Raw genomic sequence first — 19,344 nt, 5'->3', positions numbered from 1 at the left:
TGGCAAATTGGTCATTAAACAAAGCAGCCACTATATGATCTTACTTCAGTTTTCCTTTGCTTTACATATATATGAAGGTCAAAAATACAAGAATTGGCCACAAAGTTACTTTTTCATCACTACTGTAATGGTCACTATATGAGGCAGTCGTTAAGTTAGAACTTTCTGTGTAAATTGTGGAACTGTAGATCCCAAAGATACAAATCCCAAGAGAACTTTCGGTCACATGTTGGCAAAAATGGAACAAATTACCTTTGGCTCATTATTCAGGATATCAGCACAATATGGATCTGACAAAGCTTTGAATCTGGCATGCATACCTAAATAATTCAAACTTTAGGATAAACTGACATTTCTTTTACAATAGAGACATTCCTACCTATTCTTAACATTCCACAACAGTGATATTAATAAATGCCACACTCTTGCATTTTTCAGACTTTGCCAGTGATTAAACATAATGTTCAATTAAATCCATTTACTAATCATCATAAACATTTATGTTATAGACATGTTCAGTTCATATATGTTCAAAGCAATGTCTGTTCAATTCAGTTCTGATATTTATTTCAATTATCAGATATCAGATTCAATTTTGATATTTATTTAAAGTGATTCTTAAGATTTACTATAATTTCTGACATTACTCATTTGTCTCACATTCAATGTTAGTTAGTTGTTTAGATACCAACATTCATCAAATGAAATTTGCTTAATGTAAAGAAATAAAAAGGAAACAGGAAAATGACTCCATGAAAAAAGATAAAAACACGATTAATCTTTAGGATGCATTTACTTTCGTCATAAATATACAAATCAATAACCAACATGATAGTTATTTTTTTTAAAAAAGTTTATCAATACATTGCATTTATGAATTTGGTATAAAAGTTTTAATCAAATGATAAAAATACAACATTTTGGAACTCATTATCAGTTCTATTTAATTAGTTTGTGTTGGCTTGGCAATTGGTAGATGAATAGCCACAAATGTCTTTCATATTAGAGGACTATTTTTTCTAGCCTCTCCTAAAAAGTCATATGCAGTTTCCATGACATCGAAAGCTTTGTGAGGGCTTTCCAACGATAGTAGAGAAGATAGACTGCCCCCTCTTTCTCGGTTTTTCTTCAGGAATTCAGCTATTATTCGCCAGCGAGTGCCTTCAGATTCTTCTTCTGCCCACTTGTATTCTGGGAGTGACACAGACTGAAGAAGTGGATAGACGGTGTCATGGTACACCAGGATAAACACTGATTTCAGAAATTCACCGTCTCTCTAATTAGGAGGAAGAGGAAGCAGAATATTTAAAATGTACTGTTCCCCAATGGCACCCTAAAACTTTATCTTTTTTGCATTAAAATCATCATTCTTTATCTGATGATACTACATTAGAAATTACCCATTTTTATATTATATATTACATAAATGTTTGAAAACTCAATGAAAAACAGGCCTTGTACTTTTTTCAAGTTTACACCTATAAAAACTGGCTAGTGCTGACAAATGACAAAGGAAAGATAAATTATCCTTAATGACCCAGTTTTTGAAATGTGAATAGGAATGAATTAATTTACTAAATGTAGTAAATTAAATTACAATAAGACAAGAATAACCTTTTTCTCCTCCTTCATTTTTACTGACATTACAACAACTTCAACTATTCAACTCACTTCAACCATTCAACTCACCAAGATAATAGAATATTGTGAATTAAACTAATTACACAAAAGCACACATAGAAATTATTTGATGTTGATATTGTTCTTATAATTGTTCAGCATAGAAACACTTTAACATTGCTGATGTTATAAACAATATGTTCTGTGTCAGGTTATTGGATCAATAAATACTAAATATTAAATTTACTTGGAACATTATACTTAGAATTGATACATTCTACTGTTCGATATTATTCAACTCTTAATTGCTAAAATGAATGCAAATAGTCCTTAACTTATGACAACAACTGGGACCAGAATTTTAGTCACTAAGAGATGCGGTTGTTAAGCGAGTCAGAATGTGACCAAACCTGAGTTTAAAACTATTTTTACTGCAGTCATTAAAGAAATCACACAGTTGTTAAGCAAAGTTGGCCTTCCCAATGGATGATGTTTGTTGTAAACTAGCAGGGAAGATCACAAATTGCAATCATGGGGCCACAGGATGTTGCAATTGGTCATAAATGCAAGCTAGTTGCCAAGTGCCTGAATTGCGATCTCATACTGCAGAGATTGTGCAACAGTCATAACTTCAGGGATAGGTCCTAGATCACTTTCACACTTTTTAAGTAACTTTGAGAAGTGTTTAAATAAATGGTCAAGGACTTTCTGAAATTATTTTTCTAGAAAATGCTAGAAATGTACCCAAGTCTGGATCTCTTTTTATGTTATTGCTGTGTTGTAAAACTGAACAATATGGAAAATACAATTGTAAGGAACAAATTAAAAGATAAAGTCATAATTCAATTGTAACCTGAGATGTTATTATATTTCACTAAACCGTATGTCCCTTTAAAATACACAGAATTAGTATTGTATATGCAAATAGTTAAAAGAAATTTATATGCTTTTTATATGCAAAAGACCTTTGACTTACTCTTCGGAAAAAGGCCTAATTAAATTGTGGAAGTTTGCTTTGAAGCCCAGATTAGCTTCTTACATAAAAAGTAAACCTGATGCAGAATTTAATTCTAATTGGAAATGATTCTTGGATCTGAAATGTGGGTTTTCTATAGAAAACCCACATTTTATTATTCTGATTTATAACTTTCAGTGTTGATCTAATGTACTGTTACTGTTTATAATTTTGTCAGTGATTAATATTGTGCTAACTAAACATGTTCAATTCAAAGTCCAACAGGAATAATAAACCATATTTTATTTCCTGTCTTTCACATACTCAATATTTTTCTTACTTATATTCTTTCTGCTTCAATTTTCTCAAAACATTAAATCAAATTTCAAATTCAAAAAATTGAAAAACTAAACCCTAACCCTAACCCAAAGAGACATAGGATCACAATTTCATTATATCTTTAAAGTATTGGCTTCCTATTGAAAAAGCTTACCTTTTCTGATCTCTTCAGGGTACTTTCTTTCTCTGCCCAGGAACTCTAAAAATAATAAATTTCAAAATTTTATAAACAGTTTTTATTTATTTATTTATTTATTTTTATGTCGCCGTTCTCCGGAGACTCAGGGCGGCTTACAATGTGTTAAGCAATAGCCTTCATACTTTTGTATATTTTATACAAAGTCAGCTTATTGCCCCCACAAACCGGGTCCTCAGTTGTCAAATTTTCAGTGTTTGTATATCAATACAGAGGAATTAAAAGGACTGTGGATATGTAATTCTTTGTGGTTTGTTGTTTTTTGCATTACACCAACAGAAAGTTGGGGGTTATCACAGGAGTTTCAAATCCTGAAAGAAACATGCTATTCCAAAACCTTCTGAAAAGCTCAAAGAAAGAAAAGGCCCTACTTTCTGATTTACTATAACAGATATGAGGTGAGTATAGTTCCTCAAATTATTATTCAAAACTGTTTTTTGAATTCTAATCCACTGATATTTTCCTTTTTTTAAAAAAAGAGAGATCTATAGTTCTTATCAACAAAATTCCATCAATGAGAAATATCTGTTACATACTTCTGTTATATCAAAGTAGAAAGTGATTTCTACCAGTCCTTCTATCTCTCCTGAAAAACTGCATTACAGAACTCTTCAAAAAAAAATTTAAAAATCAATTTCTATTTTAGTGGTAATCTTCGTAGACTGCATTTCTTTTCATCAATAAGTGTACCATTTTGAATGTAACTGAATCACTGAGAATTGGACAGCATATAAATAAATTATTAAATTATTGTTTTCGCATCTAGGATACTCTTTCCAATATTGGAGCGCTATCAAAATACACCCTCTATTCTATTCTTACTCCAGCTAGGCAGATGCATTTTTCCAGATTTTTCTCACTGGAAACAATATTTATATTCATATTCAATTTATATCATTGAGAAGTTATCAGAAATCATTCCTGCTATAATGAAATACTCAAAATTTAAAAATTTCAGAGCTTTCATTTGAACAAGCCATACCCTATTGTTGAATTCCAGCCCCTCTTAAGCCAACCTTTCTAAATTCTTCAGGCATTTTCCTTCAACTTCTATATACTTTACTTCTATAATATTTCTTGAAATTTAATACCATAGGAGTTGTGTCTTAGAAGAACTGTTGATAGAAATATGTAAAGGAACTGAAACCTGTCATGTTGAACGATACATTTAATCTGAATTCTATTTTCAGATTTAGCATTTTACCCACCCTAAGTGCATCCATAATATCAGGTTGTTCCATGAGTTTAGGAAAAGTTGCCAAAATTGGATTGCTGATCAAATCTGCAAGGGGAACCAAAACATATAACATATTCATATGGCTGTTTCAGTGACATTTTACTGCATATATGACAGAAGAAATTTAAAGAAAACTATAAGCATTATCCTTATACAAGCAGTCCTTGCAAACCCAGCACAGGCTATATGTGCACTGAGGAAGACCAGGGAGGGCCTGGGAGGGTCAGCAGAGACTACATACAGGTGGAAAGATATGCTGTAAGGGGGAACGACTTACCAGAGCAACTTGTAACCTTCCCTGCTTAGCTTCCCCATTGACTTTGCTTGTGGGAAGGTTATAATCATTTGTAGCTCCCTGCAATTATATAATGGACATACAAACATCTGCATCGTGATCACATGACCACAAGAGTGCTATGAGAGCTTGAACTTCAGGACCAATTGTATGTCCATTTTTTTCAGTGCCACCATAATTTTGAACAGTTGCTGAACAAATGGACATAAGCCAAAGGCTACTAGTATGTCACTAAGTGGGCTGCCTAATTCTATTGAATGAATGAATTTCATTTGAATAATCTTATTTATAGTTCTTGATTAATAGGAAAACCATTATCCTTTAGCATCTGCACTTTTTCAAATAATTCTTAATTTAAAAAATATATCCAAGCATTTGTAGCCTATATTTTATTAACACAGTTACTTATAAAATTACTGATATTTTTTAAAAAGCTGCATAACACTGAGTATGTTGGGAAATATTATCTAAAAAATTAATAACAGATGGATGGAAATTAGATAGGATTGACCCATAACTGAAGACATATTATATACAAGACACATGAGATCAAAAAGAGAAAGTCACCCCTCCTAATATAAAAAACAAAACAGCAAATATTGACAATTCTTACTAGGCTAAGCAGGTAAATTGAATGAGTGATTTCTATTCATAAGCTGCAGTCACTGGCTGTAATTTGTTGGTGCTGTGGCACAGGTGTCAAACTCACATAACATTGCTGTTACGTGATGTTTCGTGATGTTTTTCCCCTTCACAGAGCTGGGGTGGGTGTGGCCTGAGCGTGACGTATCCAGCCCGCAGGCCACCAGTTTGACACCCCTGTTCTAGAGTAACTTTATGCAACTTTAGGTGACATAAAAAAGTGCATTTTGAAGTTAAAATCAGAAATTTTATTCTAAGCAAAAACAATAAAACATGGGATTAAATCTCAACCTATTCATGGATTTAATTAATTTTCCAGAATTAGCTGTAAAATGCAATATTGGTCATAGTTTTTCTTCCTCACAAGGTGTTAATGCATCCCATCCTCCCATTAAACCCACAGCTGTTAAACTTGATTGCGTCATGTGACATTACGTGACGTATCACGACATTTTTTGCCTTTGCGGAACCAGGGTGGGTGTGGCCTGTCTGTGATGCATCCAGACCATGGGCCAACAGTTTGACTCCCCTGCATTAAGCAAAAGAACCCATCCCATCATTCAAATGCTGACCCTATGTAAAGAATTGGTGGTACATTATAGTTGACTTTATTGCAATATATCTAAGTTTGTTCACCAAAATAACAGCAGCTGGTAAAATAAGAACAATACTGACATATGTAATATTTCATACTTGTAGTTCTGTGAAAAGAAAAGATGATGAAAGAGTTGCTACAGAATTAAAAGAAACTCTCAACTTGCAAAAACAAATCCCTCCCCTGCCAAAAATGGCACCTTGCATAATAAATGCTGAATCCGTGGGCAAGAAAGACAAGTTATACAGTTTAGAAGAAGGGCAGGTATTATTTTTTTTGGTCTCAGTATTTCTAACTACACTTACCTTAATACGGCCATTTTTAAAAAATAAATTCAAGAAAAATAAATTCATTTCATTTTACATTATCATTATCATACCAAAAATGGATTTCAAACAGAAAAAAAAAAGAAGGAAAAGATATTTCTGGACAGAACACCGTAATTATTGGGTGGTCCTCATCCAGACTGTAAGATGCATATTTGGTCCAGGCACCGACTTGAAATACATGTTTGGGTTCAGCACAGACTCAAAACAATCATGTTCTAGAAAAAAAATGTGCTCTGGGATGGGAGACTCTGGGAAAAATGCAACATCATCCATAGCAGCTACAAGGAACAAAGATGCTAAGAAGAGTGAGATGGGATGGAGGAGCCAACCAGGTATGTTGTGCTTGAATTTTAGCAGAGTGGCAAGGCATTGGGCAGATCAAGCAGGTGAGTTGCTGCACAGGTCATGCAGAGGAAAAAGTGGAAATGAGACACAACACCCACACATGACACCACCATCACCCCGGCATTTTTCAAAGGAAACCCAGAACAATTTAAAAGTTCTGGGCTTCAGTTCAGCCAGAGGCCAAGACCCACTTCAAGCAATCCAGCCACAATCTGTATTATGCATAGAACCAAACATAGTATTCAACAAACACAATATATTTGGTAAATTCCTAGCTGAGGTACTGTTACAGTCACAACTGTATAACATTACAGTTACAACATTAAAAAATAAAGGACCCTAACCAACTGAAAGCAAAAGAAACATGTTTTATGAGACTGCATGAAATATCACTGGGACATCTTTTTAACATGGAAGCAACTCCAATCCAAGCCCGAGTACTGAAAGTATTTGCTGTATTTTCTGCTCTTCAAAGCTGCAACTCTTACCTGCATGTTGCACATTTGGTCTGTCTTTCAAGAGTACATCGCCAAGGATCTGACGATAAAACAATATAAGATGCATATAGCACATGCTGCCAATTAATACTTCTGGTAATAGGCTGGTTTAAAAAATGAAAAGAAAATGCAACATTCATTTCAGGTATAATCTCAAGTGACTTTTGGGCATATCATAATATAAATATTTTTTTCTGACTAGATCTGAATTATTGCTATGGCAATCATTTAGTAATTTTGGCATTAAACATAAAAACAACAAATTCAACTTTTAAAAAGTCCTTTTAATTTATAGACAATTCCAAAGCAGTTCTATTAATCAAGATCTAACTATAATATAATACTTTTTTCTAAACTACCTTTTGAAAAATATAAGCATTCTGCTCCCAATAAGGTAGGTAACATTAACATTTCTTTCAAGATGTTTAATTTCTTGTGCATGAGAAAAGCTGTCATCAAACCTCATCAGACTAATATTGTTTATTAAAAGAAATTAGATTTCTATATTTTATTTTGTTTGACATATTTAGGGACCAATCATCTCCCTCAGAGCGACACATGTCATCTAACCTAAGAAGGGCATTTTGTTCTTGTGCATATTTGCTTAGAACTGTAAATATGAAAATCTATTTACTAAGGACACTTTTTATTAAAATGTTTTAATTATTCAATTAAATTGATTAATTAAACACTGTCGCTTTTTCTGTATTATACTAATTTGGCCTAATTTTATCATGGTAGCTTCCTCTATTTTTTCTTCTGGTTCACAATTTGAGATACTTCATTCTTTTTCCACTATTGTTTGATGGCACCATTTATTAGGGCTGTACACACTTTGGAAGAAATTTGGAAGAAGTATTTAATACTTAGTGAAAACATAACCCTTTTCTGTTATTCCTTAAAGGAACATAAATAGCTGATATTGCTTTAAGATATCCCCACTACTAAAAGTTAGTACAACTATTAAAACAACAGCACCATTTTTCAGAGTTAGCAGAAGCTAGGAAAAAAACAGGCTACTTTAAGAAACAGAGAGTGATACTACACTCATGAATCACTATTGAATATTTTAATTGTTTAATTTGCACATTTTAATTGCTTTTGTACATTTAGTAACTTTGAGACAGTTGACATTTGATGACAAGACATTTAGTATTTTATATGTAATAGAGACAATTACATTCACTGTAGAGCTTTATTTCAAGTTATGAGACTTTCAACATGATCTGAAAAAAATCCCAAAACTGATTTTGAAGGTGTGATATTGTAGGCAAAACATAGGTATCCATTTGCACAGTAAAAGGTGAGACACAAAATAACTAGTGCTCACTTACTTCAGTATGCCTTTCGATCTTGTGCTAATAGACCTCAGTTTAACTAGAAGTTGTGGCTGCTTCCTCAGTGTTATCATATGTTGAAAAACATTGCTGCTGGCTTTAGTAAAAGAAATAATACATACAGTCAAACATACTGACCCATAAATAGGTTCTTTTCCCTGTTTTCAGCAATTTCTCAACCTAGTAACATATTTTATTCTGATTTCATTATCTTCAGGCCTGTATTGTTTTTTTAAATTATTCTAGTCACCTGTTTCAGCTCCTTTTATATCTATAGATAGAATACCCTCACAAACATATCATAATGCTATTCTCTTTCAAGAAATAACTTTAAATCATTTTTTTCTTTGTGGTTTTTGCTACTTGACATAACTTTGCATTTTCATCTACTCTTTACAAGTGGTTCTATTTATTTCAATAATAATTTTCTTTTTTTATCACCAATATTTCTTGCTGTTAATGTACAGCATTACATTATGTACAACTGGCAGAGAGTTTTGTACATGCTTACTGCCACATTTAATATTTCCAAAGCTAACAATAAAACACAATAGGATTTCTGACTGTGTAAACTGAGACCTTTCATTTGCTTTTTTATTTTGTTATAAAATAAATTATACCTCTCCTTGAAATTGATGGGTCCACTTCTACCCTTTTTTCGTATGGAGTCCCACCATTCAAAAACAGCTCATATGTTCTGCAAAACATTTAAATAAAGATACATAATACAGGGAAATATTAAGTAATACTTCTGTAACTTACATTTCTTCTGAATTAGCATAGGATTGAAATTACAGGGGGGAAATGATGGTTTTTTTTCTTGCACTAGTAAGACTTAATGAATTATGTTGGCATATACTTGAAGATTCCATAAACACAATTACCCTAATTATAGCAAAGACTTTTAATTTTTAAAATCTCTTTTATGTATCCATATAATATTCTCTTCCAGATACGTTGTATCACACACAAAATTAAACTATCGTATCCTTCCCTTGGCAGACCAGAGCTTCCTTGGGACAATGAGAGAAAAAGGAGATTCCTAAAATCTAGGTAGTGCTCTCACTCACAATAGCTATCTGAACTTGATTTTCAGAAATCTCCCATGCCTCTGTATCCCACTGTCTTCTCTGTTTAGGAAAGGCTCTACCCAAGTGTAATATTTCATTTTTAAAGCCTGTCACAGTCACATTGAACTCAAAAAGGTGGATTTAAGCCACTTTTTCATTTCCAAAGTAATTTTTACACTGACGTTTCTACTTGGCATGCAATACCTGCACAGTTCTCTAAATCATGCCCTGAATCACCAGTTGAATCTTGAAAGGTATCTCTGATATCATATATATACCCTAGGTGCATTTATGAGTGACATTTAAGGCAAAGCTCTTTTGAACTAAATTATTTCTGTTTTTTTAATTCTATTCTAGTCTATTTATTTATGTGCTATTTGAACAGAAATAACTAATCTTATTATCTTCTTTTTTATAAAACATCCGTGGGTTAAAAAAAACTAGGTTTGAAAATATCAGGTTGGTTGTGACAAAGGAAACCTTATAGACCTATGTACTGCTGCATAGTGCTTTTACAGCATTCTCTGAGCTGTTTACAGAGACAGCATATTACACCTAACAATCTGGGTCCTCATTTTATCAACCTTGGAAGGAGGGAAGGCTGAGTCAACCTTGAGCCAGTCAGGTTCAAACTCTTGGCAGTGGACAGAGTTAGCCTGCAATACTGCATTCTAATCACTGCACCACCATGGCTCAGTGGTGTATAAAACTATACATCAACACTTATACAGCAGTGCTTTTCTAGGAAGCACATGATCTAGAGCAAGAAAAATTCATTGATGTCATAGGTATTGGGCATCCACAGGCAGAATCCTGGACTTGTTTTGGGCTAAGACACAAGTGTCAAACTCACGGCATCACGTTGCCATCACATGATGTATTGTGACATTTTTCCCCTTCGGGAGCTGGGGTGGGCATAGCCTGTGCCTGAACATCTGGTCTGCGGGCCGCCAGTTTGACACCCCTAGGCTAGGACTTCAGTTCTTTGTCAAGGGACCACATGGCAAACATTACTTTTAGACTCTAAATGAAAATGACCATCTCATTTTCCTAGAAACTATCAATATGGCATACCACAAATATTATATTTATCTGCATACTGTTCTTTCTCCCAGAGAAGCCCATACTAACTAAATATATATAAATAAAATAATCTAAAATGTTTGATTGTAATATAGGCTTTTTTCACACCAAAATACATAATCAAAATATATAACTTCTATTGTGTGCTACCTGGAAGCAAGATCATAGAACACAGAATTTCTTTTCCCAGCAATGGGAAAATGTAATCCCTGTAGCATAGGAATGTAACTTAGAGATGTCTAAACTGAAGAATGTAATAAAAATTAACAACAATGTTTACAGACTTCAAGGCAGACCTCCATTATTAGAACAATTGATAGGACAGATTGTTCCTGTATATCAAAAAACATTGCGTAATACAAAGGAAAGTTTTATTTATGACTGCAGGCAATAATATTAAAAATTAGGTATAAAACAATAATACAGGAAACTCTAAAAATAAGGAAATTATTATGTATTTCCATTGGCATGTTTTCAAACTGTATTATTTTAACATCTTTCAAGCAAGATTAGCAAGCTTAACACCCTTAGAAACTATTAAAGGGCTGCATGCCTATCACATGACATTAAAACCAGACCATGCAACACTTGTTTAGCACAAGCCTTAGAAAGAATGTCTTTTGCTGCAATAGCCAAGCCTAGCTCAGAGATCTCTGGTATGGCAATTTCCCTGGACTGAGTTCATGGAATGCAGAAACCATCATCATATTTGGGTGGGAAAAGGAAATAATGAAGAAGAATTAGTCAGTTTTGGGGTGTGTGAATGTGTGCTATAATTATATTGAATGTAAAAGAATACTAGATCAATTTGAGTAAAGCTGGTTTAATGAGGTTTGTCAGAAGAAAACATAGGACTGCATTCTGATGTATCAGTCATCTTCATATCTCTTGACAAAGGAAAATTGTATATATAAAGCATCATTAAGTGAGTGACAAAGAGGAGCAAATAGAACTTGGTTAAGAGCTCAGTGGAAAAAGTCAAAGATGATGATGGAGATGGAGGGAACTGGTCTCAAGCTGCAGAGGGATATGAACAGGGGCAATACTACAAAGAAACTATACAGGAGACAGAAAAGGTAAAATGGGGGGGGGGATTGGAGGAACATAACACAAAGCACCAAGCTGCCAAGTAGAACTTTTCTGTGGACCTTCAGAACAGAAGTCAGAGACTTCCCATTGCTGATGATTCTAGAACTCTGGGTGAACAGCAGCTGCTATAAGCAGCAATGTCTAAAGAAAATTACTAAGATCTGCCAGAAATGGATTCCTGTTCTGCAGTGAACAAGAGGAAGTGACAGATGGCAACACAATGGATTGAACCACTTATCTGTTGTCCTGATTTCGTATCAAGACAGAGTGCACTAGAGCTATGCCAACAAAAAATCTGAATGATGTCTTTCTGGACTAGATTATAGATGTTTCAACCAGAAGACACAGTAATAATGGGAAACTTCAACTATCTAGTATAGAGAAGTACGGAAATAGCCTTGAAGAGTATGAAAGGAAACAGGAACTTAGACCAGGAAAACAGGAAAACATGAGAAAAAAACTCAAGATTACCCAACTTTACTTTTTTTTTTGGTATAAGAGGGGGAAAAGGAGAAATGCTGTCAGGTGTGAAGAATCTTTTATTATAACTCATACCAATAGAATTCTATTATTTCTTGTGGCAAATGTTTCCTGATTTGGTTTATCATAAAAGGCTAATGCAGTGGTGGGTTGACCCCGGTTTGGATTGGTTCTATAGAACTGGTAGTAAAACTGGCGGGAGGCTCCGCCCACTGACCCTGACATCATCAGAAGCGATCTGCGCATGCGCAGAAGCAAGGTGTGCGAGTGAAGAGAGTGTGCGCACGTGATCCCGTTGCGAACTGGTAGTAAAAGTAAGTAGAACCCACTCCTGGGCTAATGCCTACGTATTTGCTGAAAAATCATCTCAACGAAAATTCCTCTGTCATCTTGTTCACTTCATTTCCCAAAAGACTGAAACAGAAATAAGGGAACTAGCTGTCCTAGATCTGTTTTTAATGTACAGGGATCAGCTGGCTAAGAGATAAAAGCACTGTGGGCCACAGGGGTAGCAGTCTGCAAGACAGCCAAAAGGCAGAAATGCTGTGGGGGACTGATAGGCAGGTAGCAGGAGTTAAAGCACACACTGTCATAAATGTGGATAGACTTTCAAGCACCCAAATTTCGATCACATGAACATGGAACAAAGCAACAGCCATTACTCCCGGTCATAATAAATGATCATACCTGCCATTTGTTCAGCACCATTATAATATTGAATGATCACTGAACAAATGGTCATTAAACAAGGATTATCTGCACCTCTAATTGAAAGTTCTGTTTAAGTTTTACTAAACCTTTCCCTTATCCTGCCCCTTTTAGTCAGGTTCAAACCTTAGCAAAATCTACCTGCTTTCTTTAACAAGAAATATATAGTGGAAATCTAATTTCAAGTAACAACCCATCCAAAATGAAGTGAGTATACAGTTATCAAGCCTGCCATAATGTCTGTAGCATGATGGCCAGAGACCTTCAGATCAATATGTACTTTGTACACCCAAGATTTTTGCTGCTCATAAATAGCATTTGTTGCATTGATCTCTTTAAAGGAAAAATGCATACCTGCAAATATTTCAGAGTCTAATAGCAGGAAACAATTGAGGATTTTCTTCATTCTTGGGCAAAAGTCTCCCTGTATATAATATTAGTTAGGAGATTCCAGGACACATAAATAAAGCACAATTCAGTTCCTCACTAAGCCTATGAGCAATAAACGTGTGATTTATACCTGTAACATTTGCAGTTCTGAATACTGGAATTTCTGGGTTAACTGATGCAAAAAAAAAAAAAATCACATCTGGCACAGGACTACAAAAAGGAAATCCAACAACATTTATCAACTGAACTGTCTTCTTATTATGGCTCCACCTTTTTCCACTCGTCACAAAGAAAACTTACTTGGAAGGAATTGGAAATCCACTTGAATCAAAAAGTTTTAGAAATGCCCAGCCACAACTTAATTCTCCTCTCTCACCTGTTGACTAGAAAAGAATGATAATGAAGTTAGAAGGTAACTTGATTAGGCACAATTCAATCTTAAATCGGCAGCACTTGCCCTATATTTATTTGCTGATGGCTACAACCACCACCCCATTTAGCAGCCCTTAAAGTGTTTCCAGATTACCCCACTAAAAATAGCAATGCAATTTCCTGATCTTTTTGCCCCCAAAAGATATAAAATATGCCCACCCTGAATATTAGATTCACAATCTCCCTAAATAGAAAGTTTGTAGAAATCAATGACAGGCTTTATTTTCTCTCATCATACATACCAATGCCAGCTTGTTATTCAATACAGTTAACCATGCAAACAAATCATGACTAAAGAGAAAAACTACTCAGGAGACTACTGGCTATTACTGTTAAGAAGGCAATCAAGCCTACATATTCAGACAGACTATTCATTCATCACATTGTGCCACAAAGTGGTTTGTTTGGTTTTTGCATAGTGAGTTTTGTGAAGCAAACCAGTACGGAATGTAGACTGTGATGCTTAAAACAAACCTATTTGTAACCTCACTGCAATCCCAAGTGACTAGTCATTCTAGAAATAACAAAGTATCAGGTAGTTTCACAAAACATTATGAACAATATTTGATATTTCATGATCAACAAGAACAAAGGAGGTAATGAGGGTATCTTGATGGTCATTATCATTGCTTAATTTTTGTTTACATAGCAGCTAGACCAGATGTCAGGGCGTTGATTAATCCCATGTTTGGCTGTGGGACAAATCACCCTGGTTAATTAGAGGATGGATCAAGGCTTATTCCATGTTGCATCATTTTTATTTATTCTGTTAAAAGCACTAATGTCTAATATGTTTAGCCTCAAGACAAAGCACCTAAGAAACAAACTGGTTGACCATTCCATGAAAAAAATGACAAAGAACACATATTAAAATGTATCAGCTCCAAAAGAAGTGGATTTTTAAAAATACTGAAATCTACTCGTTTCATTCCTATGGATTATCATGCCAAACACTTTTCTTGCTAATCCTTTCGCTTCTCCACCCAACATAGTCTGCTAATAGTTTCATACACTGAGTCATCTCCATGGACTTACATTGTGGTAAGTGATTCCAAGTTCAAACAATAGTCCAATATCTGGAGATGGATTATTGGATCTAATGAAACAATCACCATCAAGAATACATGGTAAAATGCCACTGACCTACAAGCAAACAAAACAAAATGATCTTTTTTCTTTTAAATATTTTAAAATTTTTGTATAAATCTGTCTTGTAAACATTTCAAGAAGTTAATGATCAAATTAAATCCTGGCTTTACTCATTTTTTGACATATTGTAATGTAGGTATTAGTGCTAATTGCCCAGCTCAGGGATAAGCTTTCGGCAGCCCATCCTCAAATGTCTATTTTGTAGCTCCCCTTCAGAATTGTGCTGCCAATATTAAAGTAAACCTCTCATTTTGGGAGGACTGTTGTTTTTAACAAAATAAGGTTTAAAATATGCAAGCTATTTAATATATCTGAGTAAAAAAGGCATGTAGCCGTATGCCAAGAAACGGTAAAATATTTTCGCCTGAAAATATTTGACCAAAATGCTTGCAAGGTTATCATCATTACATTCTCTCCAGCTTTTTTGAAGGGACACTCAACCCCTCAGAACAGATTTTTAGAAGGTACAAAGAATATCAAAAGAAAGGAGAAATAACTCAAAACCAGTTCCTCACATCCTCTGTCAGAAGCATCACCTTATAAGAATTCTGGATATAATCTCTCAGAAAAGATGGCCAAGGTCACAGGTTATCTATTGGCTTTGGGAAAACTAAGATATAATGGCAATACAAGGGGAAATTTCTAAAGTCAAAATTCTAAAGTTTTAAAAGTCCTCTTTTGAGCCTCTTAATAAGCATCCCTGCTAATACTAAAATAAGGTCAAATCTCTGTATGGAGGGGCACTTCTGCCACATGAATTATATTTTATTTTAATTTATTCGTGCTTTCGTGACCTTATATGATAACCATAATGCCATTGGAAACAAGTCTTGACTTATATTTAAAACACAACAGCTTGTCAGTCCAACATTTGACCTTGATTGATCATAATAGAGTTTGGTTAATGTCGAAACAATGAGACCTTCACAATGATATTCAGTGTAACCTAAGTACAACCAATCTTGTTCAGAGCAGATTTTTGCTTATTTGTTTTGTTTTGTTCTTAGTTTGTCATAAAGAAAGCCAGTTTGTTTTAAGGTATCAGGCTAGAAACTGGAATAGAGTTCTACCCCAGATTTAGGTAAGAAACTTTGGGTAAGAAACTTTGGGTCAGTCACTTTTTCAGGCCTAGGAAGAAGGCAATGGCAAACATTTTCCAAAAACGTTGCCAATAAAACTGCATGGCATTAACTGCACAGTTGCCCACAGTCAAAACTACTGTAATCTGAAGATGCACAAAAACAGTCTCCCAAAGATGGGCCCCATCAAGCTGTCACAGAATCCTAGGGTTCCATTGTTAAATAACCCTGTTTAAGTATATAATATTTGGTGAAACATAAATGGTTTTTAAAAAATGTTTAAGACAATAAATCAATAAATAAATGTTTAATGATCTGTTCTACTAAGGGCTGTATTGGAGAACCACATTTCTTTTAAAAAAACATTCATTTGAGAAAGGGGAACTCCCTGAGCTGTTTTTCTTAATCAAACCACCCTCCCTTTGATATTGCGCCTGCTCCTCCTTTCCAGTGGTAAATATGGAATAAGAAGACATTTAACCAAGAAAATATTTCAGTTTCCAGTACTGTGAACTCGGACCTATGTTGTTTATTTTTCAAGAATAAAACATTAGAAAAACCAACCATTGTTATCTCAAATCTTATATAATTATATCTCGGATATTAAGGTTTGAATAATATAAGCTATGATATAATTAAATGCCATATATTAATCTATATTATAATAGGCTCAGTCATCTTGGATATTGAAATAAAGTTGTGATTTTTTTATGATTTAGCTTTCCATCTTCTGAATCAGAAATAAAACCTAATCAATATTTTTATAAAGATTTGTGAGGGATTATCATCCGAGAGTAATATGAACATTTATAAAATACAGACTACAATACTACATTATTTGCTTATTCCTCTGAGCAGGTAAAATACACCTTACCACATTCATCTATAGTATACTGCATACTTACCCTTGGAGAAAAGGTCCATGTTTTGGGGTTTTTTGGTTGCCATGTAACTCTTACAGTATGAATGTTGCTCAAAATCTAGAATAAGATAAAGCAAGGGGCAGAACCACTGAATTAATAGTGCATCTAAAAACAATGAAGTGATAAAATCAAGAGAAGAACTGATGGCAAAGGGATATAGCTGTCCCTTATTTAAAGTTATTAGAAAGATTTAAAGTAGACCAGAGTTTTGTACTCAAATGATGAACGTGTAATTGCTAAAATGTATACACTTTCATTGAAATTTGAAAGAGAAGAACAAGTGAAAAAATGTATGATAAAGTAGGCTTAAAATTTTAACTGAATGGATCGATAGGAAAGTATGTGATCAAAAGGACTAAAATTTACATTATGTTACAATTTTAAAGAGAACTTTTACAAAATGATGTACCTTGGTATATGTCAACGGAGAAACTGTCTACAATTTATAAATTTATATTGGAAATGTGAAAAAGAAAGGACATCATGTTTATGTTTGTGGACGTGTAAAAAAGCCAGAAAATTTTGGATTCATACACTAATTTAAAGGATTTTAAAGATTAATATAGAAATTTAATAAAATAAAATAATAAATAAACTGAAATCAAGGCTTTAATTTGGGATTGATAAACAAACAACTGGAAAAAAGTATGGAACTTTGTTTTTCTATTTGATAAGAGCAGCAAGATTATTGTACACATGAGGATGGAAAAGACTCGGCATTAACCACAATGGAGAAATAGTTGAAGTTAATGGAACTTGCCAAGATGGCTAAATTGACTTCTTTGATCAGAGAAAAGACATCTGTGTTTATTGCTGACTAGAAACCCCTTACAAACTTTTTGCATAAAACAGAAAAAAAATAATTTATGATTTATAGTTTTGATGATTAGCCAGGACAGATTATAGAAAGAAGAGAGCTATGTTATAATCATAGAGTAAGAAGTAAATTTATAATTGTATTTATAACTGATGTAAAGAAGTTTGGAAACTACTTAGGATATCCTTTTTCTTTATTTTTATTTTTTTTTACTTTTTTACACTTTTAGTTTGCTGCTTTATTTCTTTTTCTTACTTTATATAGTTTTTAATCTTCCTTTTTTTAAAATCTGTAATAAAAATAAAAATAATGAAGTGGTAGTAAAGAAGACACTCCAATTATTTTTAGTATTCGTTTAGAGTATCAGCTTGCTCTATCAGTTCAGTGAATTAGAAGTATGGATCCTATTTAACATAATGTGGTGAAAGATCCTTTCAATGATTTTTGTAGTCAGGTGAATCGCTTGATGGATACTTAACTGTATAAAGAATGTCAAATCAGTCACTCAAAACTCTAATAGAAGGAAAGACTTAAATCTACTCAATGTAACATTCTAACAGCAGCGTGTATGGGGAAAACTGGTAAACATGTTGAACTTACTTGGTTGCCATCAAAAAGGCAAAGTCGGATATGTCTACTGAGGACCTGTATACTAATGCCAGGAAAAGGAATGCCTTTGCAGTTCCATAAAGTCATAACTAGTGATATCCGAGTCGGCCTTGGCTGAATCTGAAACAGATAAAATAGAACCAAACATTTAAAATAATTGGAAAAATAGAAGTGTTGACTAATTGTATTATTGTGTTTAAAAGATGTACATATAATCTTATAGAATATTCTTATAGAGCCACTCCTTGCTTACCAATTCTATTAGCTCTAATTGTAAATATAATAGTAATTTTATTAATGCAGTTAGCACTTAGGGAACTGGAGCTCAGGAAGAAATTGCTTGTTTAAGGAATCTCTTTGCCCATCTGGTTGCCACTTCTAAAAGACTGAACCACTTTTTCCTTTTGACAAAAAAGACAGATGCAAAATTGGAATTAAGCGGGGCAGCCTTCTCTCTGTTGCCAATCATCATCTTATCATCCTTTCCAACCAGCAGACTATTTCTTTGACTGCCTCCCTCCCTCCTTCCTTCCTTCCTTCCTTCCTTCCTTCCTTTCTTCCTTCCTTCCTTCCTTCCTTCCTTCCTTCCTTCCTTCAATTTCTATAACTGCCCACCTCAGTAAATGACTCTGGGCAGTTTACAATTCAAAGTTTACATACCAAAGAATCCATTTTGTTATTTTTTCATTCATTTCAAGTATTCTTAGTCTTCCTGACCCCATCCTTGGATTCAAATTATTTTTTGATATTGGTTTTGTTACATGCCCTTTTTTATTTTTCTAAACTCATTCTCTGTGTTTATCAGAGCGCTCTTTATGCAAGCAGATTGGTTCATCGGCTATCTCCCATGTTTCTTTCTATCTGATATTGTTTGTATTTGGGCCTTCATTATCTCATTTCAACACTTCCTGAACTGGTTTCCCCTTCAGGATTTTCATGCATGGAACCCTTCATATTTATTCTCTTACTGGAAATTAGCTTTCCTGAATTCTAGAATGCTAATCTGACTACCTTCAGTTCTCCCTGTCTACAGTACGATTAATCATAAGATCACATGGTCACTTTCTCCCAAGTTCCTATAACTTCCACTTCCTCAAGCTTTTCATTCACATTAATAAGTATTAAATC

The 19,344-nt window shown here is 34.0% G+C and overlaps 1 protein-coding gene across 1 annotated transcript in view; it reads right to left on the bottom strand.

Annotated features, from left to right (window-relative positions):
* Positions 1-774: 774 nt before the first annotated feature.
* The window catches only part of NPHP1 (nephrocystin 1), a 29,294-nt gene continuing 10,724 nt past the window's right edge, over positions 775-19,344 (bottom strand). The window contains exons 11-20 of the mRNA XM_034427518.3: positions 18,208-18,336; positions 16,773-16,847; positions 14,675-14,782; positions 13,508-13,590; positions 9,008-9,084; positions 8,385-8,484; positions 7,042-7,154; positions 4,319-4,392; positions 3,069-3,113; positions 775-1,276 (exon numbers count right to left, since the gene is read on the bottom strand). Of these exons, the coding sequence (XP_034283409.2) occupies positions 998-1,276; positions 3,069-3,113; positions 4,319-4,392; positions 7,042-7,154; positions 8,385-8,484; positions 9,008-9,084; positions 13,508-13,590; positions 14,675-14,782; positions 16,773-16,847; positions 18,208-18,336 (1,083 nt within the window). The 3' untranslated portion in view covers positions 775-997. The remainder of the gene's footprint in view (positions 1,277-3,068; positions 3,114-4,318; positions 4,393-7,041; positions 7,155-8,384; positions 8,485-9,007; positions 9,085-13,507; positions 13,591-14,674; positions 14,783-16,772; positions 16,848-18,207; positions 18,337-19,344) is intronic.

The sequence above is a fragment of the Pantherophis guttatus genome, chromosome 1 (assembly GCF_059756535.1).
Source record: "Pantherophis guttatus breed Tessera chromosome 1, ASM5975653v1, whole genome shotgun sequence".
In the NCBI taxonomy this organism is placed as follows: domain Eukaryota; kingdom Metazoa; phylum Chordata; class Lepidosauria; order Squamata; family Colubridae; genus Pantherophis; species Pantherophis guttatus.
Note: the sequence above shows the minus strand (reverse complement) of the source record. Positions and strands in the feature narration are given on the sequence as shown.